The sequence below is a fragment of the Lontra canadensis genome, unplaced genomic scaffold (assembly GCF_010015895.1).
Source record: "Lontra canadensis isolate GAN:19392208 unplaced genomic scaffold, GSC_riverotter_1.0 scaffold23, whole genome shotgun sequence".
In the NCBI taxonomy this organism is placed as follows: domain Eukaryota; kingdom Metazoa; phylum Chordata; class Mammalia; order Carnivora; family Mustelidae; genus Lontra; species Lontra canadensis.
The window spans coordinates 18,139,919-18,159,554 of NW_022631017.1; the positions used below are offsets into that span (position 1 = coordinate 18,139,919).

The 19,636-nt window shown below is 33.7% G+C and overlaps 1 protein-coding gene across 2 annotated transcripts in view; it reads right to left on the bottom strand.

Annotated features, from left to right (window-relative positions):
• TRDN (triadin) overlaps positions 1-19,636 on the bottom strand; it is a 391,390-nt gene that overhangs the window by 298,644 nt on the left and 73,110 nt on the right. For both annotated transcript variants that reach the window (XM_032862438.1, XM_032862437.1), the window contains exons 3-4: positions 16,124-16,288; positions 15,029-15,061 (exon numbers count right to left, since the gene is read on the bottom strand). In XM_032862438.1, the coding sequence (XP_032718329.1) occupies positions 15,029-15,061; positions 16,124-16,288 (198 nt within the window). The remainder of the gene's footprint in view (positions 1-15,028; positions 15,062-16,123; positions 16,289-19,636) is intronic.

The following is a 19,636-nucleotide window of genomic DNA, read 5'->3' on the forward strand; positions in this document are numbered from 1 at the left end:
TTTTCCATAGACTGGTAAATAACTCCATTTTTTGGTAATAGGACAAAAATGTATACTTGCATAAAATTGCATTTAACAACATGACACTCTTTAAGAACGGTTCACTTAAACCTGCACAAGTCCTGGATACTAGGGACAAGGAAGGTCAAAGCAGGCACCGTTTACTTCCAAATGTTTGTGCATTGCAATTAGATTAGCGTCCAATGGATATGAAGACATAATAAGTCTCAGCAGCAGATGCCAGTTGAAATCACAAGCCATTTTGGTAACTGGTAAACCTTAAAGATAGTTTTGTGACTTAGAAGGCACAGAGGTCAAAGCATCTTGATCCTAATGTGAGAACGCCCACAGGCCCTTAAGGATACAAGTTTATATTTGAATTTCGAGAATTGGAGATGGGAAAAATATCATGGAGAAAGAGTGACAACTATCTCAATGTGTCCGGAGGCAAAAGGTAATTCTTTTTTCTACTGAGTTAATTGGTTACCTTGCCCAAGAAGAGTCAAGCATTACTCCACTGATGTTTACTGTGTTGGAAATGGGGTAAGGGCACTAAAAGATTTACAGAATGGGCAAGTTATTTCCATAGTACATGGCAAGCATATTCCAAACTTTTTCACTACTACTGATTTTCCTCTACTGCTTTTCTCCAGATGTACAGGGAAGTACGAATGAAGATGAGACGTGGAAAAAAAAATAATGTCTCCCTTTTTAGATTCTTACTTTTATTCATCTCCCACTCTAAAACTAAAACCATTTGAAGTCATTAGAAAACTTGATCACACTAGGCTTTAAATGCCTTTAAAAATTTCTTTCATTTAAGGAACTCGGAGAATTTCAACTTTGGATTTTATGCTTTGTAACTCAGTGAAGATAACAAAGAAGTATACCCTCCTCACTAGGCTGTTTTTCTAAAGTCCAAAACCAAATAAGCAATGAGGTTAGAGGCCAATGTCTCTGAAGACATGTGAAGTACTGGAAAACAAGAAGTGTAGATATAATAATTTAGTATGTTGCTGAAAATAAGTGAAAATTAGTAATATGTAGATTTTTCATTATTTCTGCATTGCAATGATCATTAAATGATTATTATAACAATTATCATATGAGAGATGTCATAAATCTATGCTATTCTAATAAAATTAAAATATGCATTTTGTTAGGAGAATTCGACATAGATAATTTGTTAACAGAACTATACAAAAATATAGTTATCTCTGACATGTATTGAAATACAGCTTAGTATTTAAGATAATCGATGCTGGAATCCATTTACCCAACTGAAATCCGATTCCTTCACTTACGAGCTATACAACCTTCATTTCTTCAAAATGAAGTTCTTAATAATATCTCCCACATGGATTTACAGAAGAATTAAAATAAGTTAAAATGTAAAGAATTTAGAATAGCACCTGATTGTCAAGTAGCATCTTGTAAACATTGGTTATTATTATTATTACTTGTCTCTCTCACTAAATTCTAAATTTGATGAGGTCAAGAGTTATGTGTTTTCCGTTCCACATTAAATTTTGAGTGTACAGCAATGATGGCTATCATATACTAACCATTTGATAAATATATAATAAATTTTAAAAATAAATATTTAGGTAGGATTATGACTTACAAGCTCTTTCATAATATAGAAAGTGATGGTGGATCATATCTCACCTGTTCTTTATTAATCTACTCTCTATTTAAGTACTAAAATAAGTATAGTTGAAAATTTTGAGAAAGTAAAACATTGCATTTCTAATCATTTTTACCTGTTATTAGAAATCCTGGGTAAAGTTGCAGAATTTTACTATTTGTGGAAATAAAATAATTTGTGAAAGTTATTCTGAAGCTGCAACACTTGTACAAAAATTAGATTTTTTTTATAACGTCTTTCTGGAACACTGAAAAGCTATATAATAATCGAAGTAAGTAAGTATTTTTAAAATAAAATAAAATACGAAGTAAGTAAGTATTTTTAAAAAAATAACAGTACTCAATACTAGTACTAACACTAATTTTTGATACTAAATAGTTTTTTAACACTTTGCCCTATTTCAAAACTTCTCATAGACGTTTATATAAAAAGTAAGACAACTCTGAATTGAATACATTATACTTGTAATAAAATGTTGACAATTAAATATCATGTCTATTTCATTAGAAATAATTGGGAGCAAGATTTTAAAATAGTACATGCAACTTAACATAGCTTAAAGGAAGGGGTCCAAAATTTCTATACCCTTGGTTCTGTGTGTTAGATACTATTGCGGCTCTCTAATATTCCCTATTGAGGCCTATGGTATTTCAATGATCATCTGCATTCTTCTTTGTCTGAAGGCATTTGAGTATATACTTATGGTATTTTATATACAGAAATAATGAAATTTTGGCATCTGTTATACATAGTTATGCTGGACACCTGAGAAGATAAATATAGATTTTAGTGATCCTTTTGGTAGCTTAAAATGGAACTTTTGGGTGTAAGGGAGAATTCTCTGGTTCTCACAGTGTATTCTGTATTCCCATAGGAATATATAATTATTGAATGGACAAAAATCTTTAAAACTTCTCCAAATTAGAAGTGAAGATTCATTTCATTGGCTTGATTCTCCATCTTCATCTTTGCACTGTTTAATTTTATCAATATATACTCGTCTTAACTCTATGTCTCCTACAGTTCCAGCGGTAATCATAGATAAACAGATTTCCTCAAGACTCCGAGATCAACTTTCAAATACAATTTGGGAAGACAGGCCATGGCACTTAAAAATGGGAGGGTCACTAACAGCAGTAATCAATAGGACATAGTAAAATAGATTGTGCTAAATGATTCCTAAGAATGACCTTATTTTTTAATGAAGTCTTTCTGAGTTACTTTGTATGTTGCATGTATTTTACTTATGATAAATAGTTTTTATCTACTTATAACAAAGCTTATTGTTGAATAATTAATTTATAATTTCACTTAGGATTAACATGGCCAATTTAAAGCATACAATTTTTCTCAATTAACATAAGACATTGTTAACAAATTTAAAATATTATCAATTCAAGATTTTAAAATGACAGACTCAAGAAGTTAAAAAGATAATCTCTGTCACCAAGGCAACCATCCTGATTCTTTGATTTAACAACCAAGTTTATTAAATTATTATGAGTATTGTGGATTTCAGTGAATGCTTTTTATCATTGTATTTTCTCTATATATATCAAAGCAGTAGGCAATATGAAATGCCTTTTTACAATTTTTCTTATTTTAATATTGAAAATTCAAATCATTCGTTTGAACATGGAATCTCGATTTGTAAGATTTTGTCAGCTGTAATTAGGACACAAAAGTCTAATTATGATGAATAACCAAGCAAGTCTAGTTATCTTTTAGTGGCTATTTAGTTATCTATTTAGTGGCTAAGTAAGGATTGTTATGGGAAAATATTGTATTAAATTCTCAATATTTTAGAGAAACATTCTAAATGATGTGTAGGTATTTGTATTTTCTATGATTTTTCTGATAATTTTTCTGTTCTAGTTATAAAATTTTGAGGAAAGCACACTACTGACCATCAATGAAGACCATAAAGAGGAATATTTTCTTTCCCTCAAAGCTACCTAGTGTTTGTGATTAAGTCAGCATACACTTCAGATATAGTGATAGACAAATAATCAAGAAGAGTGTCCTTCAGGGATGTCAAATCCCATAAACATAAAGATGTTTGGACCTTAATTTTGTTAGATTTGGTTACTTGGTAGAGTTTTGTAAAATAAGCTCAACTTCATCAAGAAAAATAGCAGTAGCAATACCAGATAGTCTTGACCTCTACAAAAAAATTTCAAAATAAATATGATCATACCTTTCCAACCTCATTTTTGTCACTAACTTAGCAATCTTAGATTAATCCAGTTTTCTTCTTTGAATTGTATTTTCTCCATTTATAAAATGAGGTACTTTTTCCCATGTGTTCATAAGCCAGGATGAGGTGTAAATGATATGATAACAAACAATAGCTTTTATAAGATAATCAATGGTGGACTTTATGGATTTGGATGATGTTTTGGGCTGCGTTTGAATGTGTGTTTCATATTTGATGATATACCAGACAAAATCAATGTGGCTGTACATCAGAGCCATCTGGGGAGACATTAAAATGTATTCCTGAGCTACAGCCCAAACTTAATCAATTAGTCTCTTGTGGTGAGGAAACTTTTAGGGGTATCCAATTTAAATAAGCTCTCCGGTGATTTCAGAACCACAGTCAGAAGTAGGAACCACTGTCTAGACCAACATTTCTCAAATTTTAATGTGTAAATGAGTTGCCTGGGGATCTTCCTAAAATGCAGGTTTTGATTCATTTGGTCTGGATGAAGCTTGGTTCTGCATTCCTAAATCATTCCCAGATGATACTGATGCTGCTTGCTTAGAGCATACTTTGAGTTGCAAGCTGTAGTCCAGACAAAATTCTTGGTAAAAGTATTAATATATGACATCACAATTTAATCAAAATATTATAGCTAGAAAGAACCTGGACATCCGAAAAATCCAGCCTCTTTCCTTTATGGATGTGAGAACTGATAGCCACTGGGGTTAAGTGACTTAACCATAGCAGGTTAACCACAGAAGGGGAACCAATGCAAATATCTTCTCATCATATTTCTTCGAGTCTATCTCAATCACGTTTAAAATGTTGATGTGTTCAGCTGATGAGCATCAATTGTCAATAGTTATTCCAATAGTCTAGGGCAATGTGACTGTGATATTAATCTAGTTTGCATTTTATTATTCATGGTTTGGTATTTTTTTAATGGTAAATTTATATAGAAGAGCAGTCACTATGTATAAATAATAAGTGCAATTATCCACTTATCTTTGACTCTCTCCCTTCCTGGTGTCACAGTGCATAAAATCACTCATTTATAGAATTAATCATTTGGGTTGCAATGGTTCTCACCCAGGTTGAGAGTTAGAAACACATGGAGGAGGTTTTGAAAATACAACTGCTTAAGGATTGACCTCTGGAGATTCTGGCTAGGTAAATCTGAAGTGGGAAGGGATCTGGGGTTCCAACTTAAAAAGACATCTGTGGCTCACCTGCTAGAATTCGTTATTGTAACTGCATATCTCCTCTAGTTTCAGGAACCAATCCTTCTCCCATCTCAATATCAAGAGTTTTGGGGATGCCAACCCCACTCTTTACTCCCAAGGGTGGGTCTATTCCCTAGATTTTGACAAAGAGCCTGCTGCAGGTCTCTGGCCAGCTGATTGGTTCTAAGAAGGGTGTGTTACTCGATACAAATCAATGAGTCAATTGCATTGTTTTTGCTGAAATTGTTGAAGAAAAGCACAGCCTTCTCTCCTGAGTTGCTGAAGTAAAATACCTTGGGCCTGACGCTTCTGGCCATCATAATTGCCAATAGGAGAGGAAAGTCTGCCTGAGAATTAAGCAGATGAAGGAAAGCAGGGTCAGGAGCAAAGAGAGAAGATGCACAAATCATGTTATTAAAAAATCTGTATCCATGGGGTGCCTGGGTGGCTCGATGGGTTAAGCCTTTGCCTTCAGCTCAGGTCATGATCTCAGGGTCCTGGGATCGAGCCCCTCATGGGGCTCTCTGCTCAGCAGGGAGCCTGCTTCGCCCCCTCTCTCTGCCCGCTGCTCTGCCTACTTGTGATCTCTCTCTCTCTGTCAAATAAATAAATAAAATCTCAAACAACAACAACAACAGCAAAAAACCCTGTCTCCAGCCATCCGTGAAGCCAGTTTTACTCTTGCATCTTTCAGTCACTTGAACTGTTGAAGTATCCTTTCCATTAAGTCAGATTGAAATCAATTTTGGACTCCCATCATTTGAATCTAATGCACAGAGTTGAGAAATACTGGGGAGTTTTCTGTTTTGCCTTTTCTTTTTAATTTTGTTTTATTTTTCAACAAACCATTCTAAATGAAAATACATAATCTGGACGATGTAATACTTTAAGCCATCTGTATTCAACCAACACCGCATTTTTTATGACTTTAAGAAAGGAAACCTACATAACTGGAGAGAAAGGCATCTGGAATAACAGCTTCTCACTCATACACTTCTCCATTACTTATCTAATCTGATTTACAGATAAGACTGAAGCAACCCTGAGATCAGATTTTGGCGCCCACGTCAAGGTGAATAAGAAGTGCCTCTGAGACAACTCAAATCTGGCCTAACGATTTTAGGTGTTTCTTGTCAGCGCAGGAATAATTTCAATGCTTTCTTTGGGATGTTCTTTCAGGCTCTGGTTTTACCCATTGTTATCTGTACCTACTATTATTTACCTCCTATCATCCTGGCTCTAGTTTGCTTGTCTCGATAGAGATGAGCTCTTTCTAGTAGCATAAGATACAAAAGACACGGGGGTGCTTGGGTGGCTCGGTTGTTAAGTGTCTGACTTTGGCTTGGGTCATGATCTAAGGGTCCTGGGACTGAGCCTCACATTGGGGTCCCCGCTCAGTGGGGAGTCTGCTTCTCTCTCTATCTCTCCTCCTGTTCATGCTGTCTGTCTCTCAAATAAAGTTTTAAAAATCTTTAAAAAAAAAAAAGGATCCAAAAGTTGCCTAACCCAGTGGATCCAGAGTTCACTACAGCTGCAACACCAGGAAGAAGTGATTCTCTGGATCACTGACCAGATCTTCCTTCACCTCAGCCACCTCAGACTTCTTTATTGGGAGTCTACTTCCAAGCCTGCCACCTGGGCTTTGTCCACCTGCCATTGTGGGTCTGATTGATAATCAGAAAAACAGGCAAAAGATAAAGCAGCGGGTTCCTTGTATAGCCCAAGGCAAAAGGCAGCCCTGCAGCTGTGTAGTGGAGTTTGGATCCACACTTCCTAAATGAAGAGGTCCAAAGATAAATGTATCTATTTAACAAGGTTACTACGGCCTACCTAGTAACCAATATTCTGAGCCTATGAATTTTAACAAGTCGAGTCACCTTTCCATTTCATCTCCTTTTTTCACTCACCATATTTTTCAGGCACTTAATGTTCAGCCTGGTGTAAGCCACTGAAGCTGCCAGCAAAGATGGATGCAATGAAATCTCTGGCACGGAAACTTATCCATTTATCTTACTCCTGATGACGTGATACAACCTTCTCAATGGCCTAATCCTAAAGTCTTGAATATTTATGATGTGCAAATTTCCTGGCTCTTCCTTATTCACCCTGACTGCAAAGAGCTATTGTGGGTTTCAATCAAGTGAGAAAAATACACAATGAAAGACCTGAGTTTAAATTTACTGGGTTCTTTTCAAGCCAAGGAGCTTTAAGGAAATTTAAAAACACGACTATAAGGAGAATGTAATTTGTTTTGCTCTAAGTAGAGAAGAACCTCTTCTGCTGTTGACATGCATCAGGTACAATCTCACTGAATATCAGCCTTCATACTTGGGTCCTGTTCAAAGTTGAGGACAGATCCTTGTTTCAAAGAACACATAATTAGGAAGCAAGGAAATTAACCTAACATAGTGAGGCATCTAGTTCTTTCCTATAAGGCAAGCCATAATTTAACATGTAAGGCCACTATTCTGAAATTGAAAAACAGTTCTTCCTTCCCAAAAAACTGAGTGTGCATAGATCCAAATGACTAAAACTATTCTTTCTGAACTTTAAATCTAGATGTCTGAAAATGACATTATAAACGTCTTGTTAGGGGACCATTATTGTCTTCTAAAATCACGTATTGCAAGGGACATAACTGCTGTAATGATTATTCTTATAAACAGAGTTACTACAGACCAAGGTTTAACTAAGAGTAAACTGTAAAAAGGAGATAAGTATATTCATTAGGTTATACTTGGAAATGTTAGCACAAAAAATTTAAAAAGCTCTATATCCACTAAAGAATTGTACTCTCTTACAGAGAATTTAACATCACATAAGTACCAATATAGAAATATGAAAGCAAAATCATACTAGATTTGTGATAAACCAATACTTTATGTTTGAAAAAGAAACAGAAAAATAGCAACACCTGCTATGCATGGAACTATATGTCTAACTTTGCTTTAAGAATACTGGATTTTTCTCTCTCTCTCCCTCCTTCTCTTCCTCCATCACTGCCTCCCTCACTTTATCTCTCCTTCTCTGTATCTGTGTTGGGAAGTCTGTGATTAGCTTCGACTTGGGAGTATTTATGAATTATTAAAATAATTAAATTTATGTACTTTTATTATATTTCTATTTTTGCCCAAGATACTTTATTCATTTTCAATATAGTTATCGTTATTCATATTTTCATCCTCTTTTTTGGTTGTATATGATCACCTCATCATTACCAATATGCAATGCCCAAGTTATTTTATCTAATTTATTATCTGAATTACTCATCTATTCATCAAACTCTTCAATAAGGTTTTTTCAGTACATTATACTAAATAAGATAGTCCTTGACTCATTTGCAATCTTACATTGATTCTGTTATTAGTATGGAATAATTAACTTTATTAGGCATATCACATGAAATCTCCATTACAGTCATTTATTTTTTATCATACTTTTTTAAGATTTTATTTATTTACTTGAGAGTGAGAGAGAGAGAGAGTACATGAATGTGGGGGAGGGGCTGAGGGAGAAAAAGAAGCAGACTCCCCGCTGAGCAGGGAGCCCAAGGTGGGGTTCCATCCCAAGAATCTGGGATCATGACCTGAGCAGAAGGGAGATGCTTAACCAACTGAGCCACCCAGGAGCCCCTATTTACTATCTTATTAACAAACATTCATTGTGAACTTTTGGGAATGCTGTACACAAAGACTTATATGTTCTCCTCTGCTTAACATGCTTAGCATGCTTAGCATGTAGAAAACACTTGAAAAAGGTTTATTGAAAAACAAATTTACTGAAGGGATAAAACATGTCAGTGCTCTGAAATAGTGATTATTTAAGGTGATTTAAGTGATTATTAACTATGGTGGAACCTTGGGCCTTCATCCTGTGTTCTCACTCGGAATCCTTAGGTCATCCAGAGCACAAAATTTTCATTTTCACTACAGAAACTTTAATTATTTTTCCTTCGACATTACCTTAGAAAATTTTGGGAAACTGTATCTCCTTCTATATTTTGAATATAACTTCTAAATTTTTTATCATAAGTTTAAAAAGTACAATTAATAGATTATTTTAAATTTTTACTTTTAAAAATAAAATTGTTTCATCTGGTTAAAAAATGGGGTTGATTGGGCACCTGGGTGGCTCAGTAGGTTAAAGCCTCTGCCTTCGGCTCCGGTCATGATCCCAGGGTCCTGGGATCGAGCCCCGCATCGGGGGGGGGGGGGGGCTGCTCAGCAGGGAGCCTGCTTCCTCCTCTCTCTCTCTCTCTCTCTGCCTGCCTCTCTGCCTACTTGTGATCTCTGTCTGTCAAATAAATAAATAAAATCTTTAAAAAAAATGGGTTTGATGGACCTGATGATGGTCCATCCATCATGGATGATACCACAATATTTTGAGATTCTTCATTATGGATTTAAAATAACAAACAAGCTTTTTTAACATCTGGAAATTGTATATCTTTTCTTTTTTCTTTTTGAATTCATACATATTTTCATTCCATTTCCCTCATAAAATTTCATTCAAGAACAATATATTTTTATGATTGGGATTTTTTTTCTTGACCATACTATCCACTTCTTTAGAAAAAAAGTATATATTTTTAAATTTAGGATTTCTTTCATATCCTATGATAATAAGAATATGAAGGTTGATATTTTATAAATTTTCATTAAAGTATTATTAAACCTGAAAAACAAAATTTAAATTTTATTGGAAAGTCATTGCTCTCTTTATGGGATACATACAATTTTAATTAGTTCATGTATTTGTGAATATGATTTACAGATGGAATTAGATGAGATGACAAATATAACCTTGTTTACTTTTAAAGATACAAAGGTTGAGAAGCCTTATGAACATGTATGCACACATGTGTACATACGATTTATGCATGTACATGTATATAGAGCTACACACACGTGCATCCACACATACACAGAGATGACAATTTTATTATGATAATGTTATTTATTTTTTTTAATCTTCTTCTAAGCAATGGTAAAATGACATAGGGAATCAATAAGGAATTTATTCTCAATGATCTCTGAGCTGAGTAACTGACTAATGACTTCTTCAGTTACATTGGAAATAAAAATTTGAAAAACACACAAGTTTGTTACTCTATTCTGAGAGTCATTCATTTTCTGAATTTCCTGGACATAAAATGATTTTATCAGACCCACCAAATGACTGCTAGATATTTTTACTACTTTCACTCAGGAGTACCTTGCATAACCAACCAATATACTCAGAAAGGATGAAGAAAAATCAAAACATTGCAAATGGTAATGATTTTGGATAAAAATGATACTGTCTTATGTACTTTTCCATGTATGTCTTGCTTTAGGTATATTTCATCTAGACCTTGGATGTTACTCACTTTATTTATAAAAAACGTTTGTCATGTTAGCTAATGGGCAAACCAGCCTTTGTTTACAAACCTCTTGCTCAAATCAAATTTACCTCTCTTAAAAAATGTAATTTTGTTTTGTAATTCAAAAAAATTTTAGTCTGCATCTTTAGACTATTATTAAGAAAGAATAAGTTTTGCAACCACACCTGGAAGATATGTTATTAAAAGTAGATGAAAAGACTAAAATGAGGTAGATTTAATATAATAAATTTATTTTAGAAAATAAGTTATAAAAACAAGACAAACCAATATTCTATTGTAAATTATTTTATTTGTACTAACATCATGTAATAAATAGGTAGAATTTTGAACTCTTTGTGAAACTAAGATATGATAAAGAGTTTGACATTTCAGCAATATATGTGTGAGGGGGATATCAAATTCTAATGTTTTGCTTTTGGGACTAAATAAGTAACACTCAAATATAAAATAAATAATTTTAATAATTTTGTAAGCTATCTTATTGTATACTTTTCAAGTAAAAGAGAATATGTATTAAATATATACATTTACATATATATACATGCATTTAAAACCAATAGCTAGCATATAGTTTTATTTTTTTTATTAATAGGAGGTAAAAATACATATAAGTAACAAATGGTGCATGATGTATTATGCATATATACATATGTACTTTAATATATGTGTATAGAGAGAGTAAATTGGTTCTGCAAATAGCATATGACTTTTTTGTCAATAGGAGATACAAAATATTAAACATCTTACATTAGATGAAATAGAAAGGTTTGACTACAATTAGATTAAATGTTCTATAATGTAATTACATAAAGTATGTTTTAAATTCCTTTTTTGAACAATACAGAATAAATCTGGAAGGTATCACAGAAAGGTGGTATCTATGGGTTTAGTCAATGCATCTTTAAAAGTTTGGCTGTCTCAGAAAATATCCCAGTTATATTTAAAAGAATCAGCATCAGTAACCTACACTGTTTTGGTTGTTTCAAAGTGCTCTTTCAAGCCAATGGCACTTCCTAAAAGCAAGTATTGAGAATAAATGAAAAGAATTACTTACATTTAAATTTTTAAAAGACATTTTTAGCTTTTAGTATTTCTTATCTATATTCTTTTTGCTTTGCTCTCATGGGACTCTTCCTCAAGAGGAATGTGATCTTTCACATTATGCAGCTAAATAAAAGGCAAAGTCATTAAATGAAACTGATCATTGCTCGAGTCTCCTCTACTCCACCACATCTTTGGTGTCAGACCTTCCCATCAAGAAAAAGAGCTCTTGTGTATCAGCACCATGATTCTTCTTTAGCAGATGTATGCAGGCCTGGGTAGAAAGGCCTATTGGTCTTTGCGGTGAGCATTCCAGCAATTTTAGGATGGGTGAAGGCCATTTCTCTATGTTATAAAATAGAAGTACTGTTATGAATTTAGATGTGTTTTCAGGCAAAACTATTTGAGGAAAACATATAAATATAATTTCATTCCTTTATAGTTACCAGCACTTGTGTACACCTTGGAAAGTGGGGCACTAGCATCTGTGATGTGCACCCTCCTGTGAAGAAGCTACACAACAGGAGACTCCAAATAATCAAAGTGCACCTACCATACACAACACAACTAAGATTTACAGTGGTAGCTGATTTCCATAACTGTAAGTTTTGAATAATTATATAATAAAATATAATGTTTTATAATGATTCAGTGCCTTGGACGCTCATCATGTAGTGTTTGGTAATAGAATAGATTATTTTAAAATTTTGACAAGCTGAAAAATAAAGATATACAAAGACACTATGTATTACATCTCACACCCTAAAGCTGTATTTATATATAACAACATAAGTCACAGAATTGCAGACTCAAAAATTTCATCCATATTAATAATCTGTTTAATACTCAGTCCTGCAACCATGAGATTATTTGACTAGACCATCATTCCACATCAGCTTAGAACTGCAAACTCCACCCACAAATAACTGGGTGGTTGAGTTTTTATTTCGATGAAAATAGCAACTGGACAAATAAAACTAACATTTTAAGTGCATTTAAATAAAATGCTTCATAAAGACACAGGACAGTTAAATAAAAAATACTACAGACTGATAATTTAGGTTATGTAAAATGGCTAAATATTATTGAACATATCTGAATGGGAGGGAAAGTATTTCATGAGGAGATCAATAGAAAGTCATTTAAATGGATGAAAATGAAATGGTTTAGGACACTGTCATTTTAGATTACCAAAAAATGTATACTTCTTAAAGCACAATTTTTAAATATGAAAATGTTTTTTAAAATCCATCATAAAATAGGGATAAGCTCATAGATAGCATCTTTTCTCTAATAATAATACCTAAAATACACTTTTAAACATAGAATATAATTAGAAATGTTCTGCAAAATATTACATACTGCTTTAAAATTCTCATTGCCTCTATGACACTACAATGGAAAAGCTTATAAGTAAAAAAATAGTAATTATAATGAAATATATTTCCTTCACTCCACTTCAACCAATGTTCATTATTGCATAGCTTCTATACCCAAGATAGGATATATAAGATGTTTCCTTATATGTCCATTTTCTCACACAACTTTGTGAGTAATATTATTTAAAAAATATGTTTGGATGATCTTAAGTCAATTCTTTTACTAATCCTTCAAGACATTAGTGTACTTGGTTTTATTTTGTTTTATTTTAAAGGTTTATTTATTTATTTATTTGACAGACAAAGATCACAAGTAGGCAGAGAGGCAGCAGAGAGAGAGAGGGGAAAGCAGGCTCCCCGCTGAGCAGAGAGCCCGATACAGGGCTCGCCCCAGGGCTCTGGGATCATGACCTGAGCCGAAGGCAGAGGCTTGATTTAATCCACTGAGCCACCCAGGCGCCCCAGTGTACATGGTTTTAAATACATGTATCATTTAGATTGTTTTAACTAACGAACATCACTGACATCTTTTTCAAAAGTATCCCTAACAACTATTTAATAGTTTTTCTGTTGATTTTATAAAACAAAGCAATAATTTGGAGAATAATAATCAGCTTTGTGTGGATCTGCATTTTATGTTAATCATTACATGAAACAATTTTGAAGTAGTCCCATAGGGAAATTCAAATCAAAAGGAAAGAACAGATTCTTTACTGAATTCTAGGTAGTGATTTATGGACAATATGATCTTATGATAGTCCTATAGAATTCACTTTATAAGTAAAAAAAATTTGCTTTTCTCTCTTCCATTTCCAATTGGAATACACATTATACGTAGACTGTTGTTTCCTGATAATGACTAGTAACTCATTAGCTTAAACTTTTACTATGTTCTAGGCACTATCCACTGGAGGTCATTCTGTTAAAAAAACTATTTCTAACCTCAAGAAGTTTATCCTAAACCTGGATTTGATGGCAGAATTACAGCTTGAGTTCTCATCCTGCATTTGTGATCAAGAAACCTGTCTTCTCCTCTTGATAACTTCCTAAATACTTTCGTTTCCAGCTTTCCCACATTTGGGTTTCACTAGTTTAGCTCTCATTTGTTGGACAAGTTACAAATTCAAATTTTCCAAATTAACACACACTAAGTGGATTTTGCCCCAGATAATGAGATAATCATCATCTGCTCAGACAAGGCTGAAGCTCCCAATTTAGATCCCACTGTTTGCATCTACAGTAGGTCTAAGCAGATAGCAACAGAAGCCAGCAAATTCTCCCCTGGAGTAAACACTCCCAAAAGCCTGCTGCTGAACATGTGCAGCAGTAACTAAAACATCACAAACTGTTTCAATTCTGGCTATGTGCTGGCTGTATCTCTCTTATAGCAACTATACTCAGGAATGGTATCCCTTCTCCTTATTGTCCCTTCTAGACAATTCTTACTCTTCCCTATAAAAATAATTGCCCCTGTGAGGCTCTTGCCCCATAGCTATACACCTTTTTTTCTAGTCATATTGCTTCCATCTTTTGGATTTGTGATCATCCCAGTCAGTTATTGAAGATCCTAGCAAATATATTTCTACAAGAAAACTGTCTCTTCCACAGCCAAGTACACCCAGGTAACCTTATTCCTTTGGGATGATACATGATACATACTGACGGGATAGGTCTTTGCCTCCAAGATTATTCTTTTCCATACTGTTTCACACACCCTGTCCCCTACTTATCACCTAAAGATGAAGAATATTAATAGTGAAAATAAAATAAGGAGGAAAAGAATAAAAATTTAAAATCAATACATCTGGCAACAGTGAGAATAAAAATTATGGGCATCATCACCTTCTGGGCCATTTCTGAGGCTACAGAATTCACTCTTCATTCTTGCAATTCCAAGTCATATGACTCTGTGTGTAGATGGATTTGCACATCTACTAAAGAGGGCATCAATTAAATAATCAACTGAAAAATAGTGCCGTCAGTCTCATTGGAGAGAATCAAGTATTTCTCTACCTAACTATAAATCCCAATTTAGTCATTAAACAAAAACTGTACATTAAAAATAAATTAAGGCTACAAGTCATGTAAAATATATTTGAATCATGCTGAAGAACCACATTACCACATTTTTTTAAGGTGAAAATGACCGACCTTTTTGTTTCAAGGGAGGCTCCTCTATTTCTCCTAAACCAAGACAAAAACAGTAAATTAGAAAAACTTTTAGCATTGAATAATACTGCCTCTCTCTTTTCCCATTTTCTTTTGTTCATTAAAAAAGCCATCTATTAGTTTTGACATTAGTAGTTCTTATATTACTTTGCCTCCCAAATTCCAGTTTTTAAGTATAAACTTTGTTTATGTACATTTATGTGAGATAGTTTTGCTTTTATGAGTTCAATAAAATCATGGCAGCAATCCAAATTATACATTATAGTCCATATATCATGTTCATTTCAGTTCTCTATTGTTCATCTTGACCTCTCGCTGGGGCCAAACAAACACAAATTCAGACAAAGTCAGAGAAAGGGCTGTAATAACAGCTTTCCTGGTAGTCATGACTGAATACATGATTTCTGATGACTAAGGCTGACCCTCAAAAATGTCATGTAAAAGACAGAATCATAAGGCTTTGTTCTTTGTTTTTTTCTATCCATTCAATAGTAGTTTATGTATGGTTGGGGTTTATTTCCTTTTGTTTATTAATATATATGAGAGAGTACATAGGTTAGTTGAGTAATTATTGTGATGTTTATAATGTCCCTCCATTCTACACCTCCATTTGGTTCAGTAAGTTTATTTTTTATTACGATTTTAGTAGAATTGCTTTCTATTTGATCATGAATATGACTTACATGTATAGAACATATGCCTATCAATTATTGCTATTATTTCAGTCTTCCTAAAGATAAACATCAGAAATAGCTACTATTTTCTCCCCAAAGAAGCATATAGATGTGAGTTTCTATTGTGAGTTTGACCCTTTATAGTAGACCCTTTCTACTATAATCCTACCCAAATGGTAGTATTTAATTCTGATATCTTTGCCATAATGACAGATGAGCTATAAAATGAAAGCCAAATAGGGACCTATTTACTGAGTTTGGCAGCCTGTCAATAATGCTGTTAGACCTCAGAATCGTATTCATTTTGGTTTAGCGCTCATTTGTGTTTAAACTTAAGCAAACCATTATAATGCCTATCTAATATTGTTCTGAGAAGTTAGGTGGGTCTCTATGCTCTTTGTACCTTTATCAGCGTCCTCATCCCCATCATCATCATCTTCTTCATCACCCTCAGACGAGATGATGTCAGACAACAAAGAAAAGAAGCCATAGACCCAGTCCGTGGTTTCTTCCACAGCATCTTTCACAAGTTTTAGAGGATCTGAGCCAATCTTGGAAAGAGAGCTCGCTAAAAGTAATTCAAAACAAGAGAAAAATTTTACAGTCATTCCCCCCAAAAACTAAGAAGAGCCATTTATCCTGATTTGTGCCTTTGACACAAAACATGTCAATTTTATAAATGTAAATGTCTCTTGGCTACAATTTTTTGGGGTGCTCAGAAACAGAAACTATATTTTGTCACAGTATCCATGTGTATTCAATTAAAAAGAAAAGTTATTGAATACTTATGGTACAAAACACTATGGGGTTACCAAGGAAGAAATTGTCCTGGAGAAGTTTATAATCTAAATAAGAGTTTAATACAGGGCAAAATTAGGAATGGATTGAAATAGTGTATATCTATGTTATTCAAATTGCAATATACACCCTATGTTATGGATGCTCAGGAACAGTAGATATCGTTGTTGGCCCATCTTATACTGGAAAGTGTCATGAAGAAGATAGCTCTGTAAATTTTTTAGGCAAACAATAAGTGCCAAGTAGATGTTAAGTAGCTGTGACTAAAGTAAGACTAATAGGTCCATTTATTATAACTTGTGGTGTATCAGTAAAAATCTGGAATTGTCAAGGTAGTATTCATATCAGGTTCCAGCTAGATTCACTTTGTTTTTTCTTTTTAGGCATCCCAGTACCTGAAAATTAAAAGTATATAGATTTCTAGTAACTTTAGTAGATAGAATTAGGAAAAACTGAAGTCTATAAATCTTCCATTTTTTTTTAATATCCTGAGAAATAGAAACTATTTGGGAACTGAAAGATTAAAAAATAAAAATGCAAGCAAATAGACATAATAGGTATTTCTAAAATGTTGTCCTTCTCATTTTAATTGCATGAAAATTACTCTAAGGGAACAGAGATAGCCTTTAATATCTGATTGAAGAGGCTCTATATCTAAACTATGGCATAAATTGCAACTGATTTTTCATCAATCTAAATTAAATTTTAGATTTATGTTTTACTTAATTTTAGAAACTTTTTTAGTTTTTCAGGGATTTTTCTCCCTCTGATATCTTAAAAGAATAGAATTATATCAACATATGAAATTATTTAAAGATTAAGGATTCTAAAATTCGGCTTTTATTTTGAAGGAGATAGGAAGTCGCTGGAAGGTTAAAGCAAAAAATGAAGTGATTTGACTTATGTAACTTCATTCTCCGTGTTGAGGATTGAAAGAATGCCAGGTTGGAAACTGGGAGAGGAGTAAAAGCCAAATGAAATAAGCAAGGGGAAAGATGATGGTGATTTCTATCAGGATGATAGTGTGTGTGTGTGATAGAGAGAGAGAGAGAGGTGTGGTCATTTTCTGAATGTATTTAAAAGATACAGATAATCAGATAGGCTTATAGTTTGGCTCCTAGATGTGAGAGAAAGAGAGGGGTACAGGATAACTTCAAGGTTTTTGGCATGAAAAACTGGCACAAGGGCAATGTCTTTTGTTGAAATGGGGAGGTCTGGAGAGAAACAGGGTTTTTTAGGGGTCTCATATAAGTACAAGAATTTTAGACATATCAAACTTGATTCCCTATTAGACATCTTTGTGGAGATGTAGACTTTGTACACCCCAATATGACCTACAGAAGATAAGTCTTAACCGAAAGTAGAAACATAGGAGTTTAGTAGAGGATAGAAGGTATCCAAAATCATGATACTGAATGATATCACCAAGGAATTGGACCCAGGAGCACATGAACATTTAAGAGTACAGAGAGATCAGTCAGAGGAATGAACCAGCAATTGATTATGACAAGGAGAGATGGAGAGACAAAGACAGAGGTATATACACACATCCAGGGAGAGAAAAGCATAAAAAAAGAGTGTAATGTCTTAGATGTCAAATGAGGAAATTGTCTTGAGGACAGGTATAGGGTTCAACTGGCAAATGCTGCTGACAGGTCAAGTAAGATGAAGACAGAGAATAGACCTTTAGATTTAATGATAAGGATGTCACTGGTGACCTTCAAAGGGCTATTTCAGTGGAATACATTCAAGACCAAATCAGAAGAATTTAGAGGTGGTAAGTGCATTTTATTATAAAGTAAATGACAGAGTTTGGGCAATGTTTGGAGAGCATTAGAGTCATTGTAGGTTCTCCGTTGTTTAACATTGTTAAAATGGAAAGAATATTCCATTTTACACTGATGAGTAAGATCCTACAGAAAGGGGAAAAGTGTGCGCTCACTTAGACAGCACATATACTAAAAAGGGGGAAAGTGATATGAGAGAAAGGATTTCTGGGGAAATTTTAACTTTTATGTTCTATTTCACGGGATTCACAGCCTATCCAAGGATGCCAAGTTACAAAATGTTGGTTTCAGGAAAATTTATCTCCATGATTCAGTGACAATATAACTTTACTCTTTGGATCTTATTTTACTGCATTCTGGAGAATTTCATTTGAGCAAGATATGGTAGTCTGAATGATGAGATTAAACCTTAGAGAACAGAAATGAAATGGAATTTTATAATTGCAATTGAAAAATTTTAAAGAACTGTATGTAAGGAACTGGATTGTAATGGCACCATTAAATGTATTTTTTAGCACTAGTATATTTTATATCTAATGGAAGAATACAGCAAATGGGATTTTTATGATCTGACTAGATTGAGACCATTTCCCCATTTCCCTTTTTTTCTAAATGTTCACTGAGGAACTTAACAATAAAATTCAACAAAATAGATATTGGTTTAATTATCCTTGTGCTTAAATGCACTGTATATACACTCTGCAGACATGTATATTGCCTGGTTCTAAAATAGTCAAGCCAGGATGTTTTCATGAAGTCAGTTTTGCTGGTTTGAGAGCAGCCTCTGATTTTTAGTTATGTGGACAACAACCTTAAAAACATGGATATAGATGTACATATAGATAATAGATACAGATTATAGGTGTATATTAAATAAGACAGTAGTCCTCAAGTTAATTCTAACTCGCTGTCTTGGATATCACATCCAAATTATATCAATGGGAATAACACTATACCATGCAACTAAACCTTTTATTGATGAGGAGTTCTTTTTTTTTTTTAAGATTTATTTATTTTATTTTTTTTATTTGACAGACAGAGATCACAAGTAGACAGAGAGGTAGGCAGAGAGAGAGGAGGAAGCAGGCTCCCCGCTGAGCAGAGAGCCCGATGTGGGGCTCGATCCTATGATCCTGGGATCATGACCTAAGCCGAAGGCAGAGGCTTTAACCCACTGAGTCACCCAGGCACCCCAATGAGGAGTTTATTTTTTTTAATTATATTTTCTTACCTCTCATGTTTCCATGAGTTAAATTAAATATATTACATTGAGGATCATCATAATAACAATAGTAGCTAACATAGAGAGTGTGTATTACCTGCCAGATACT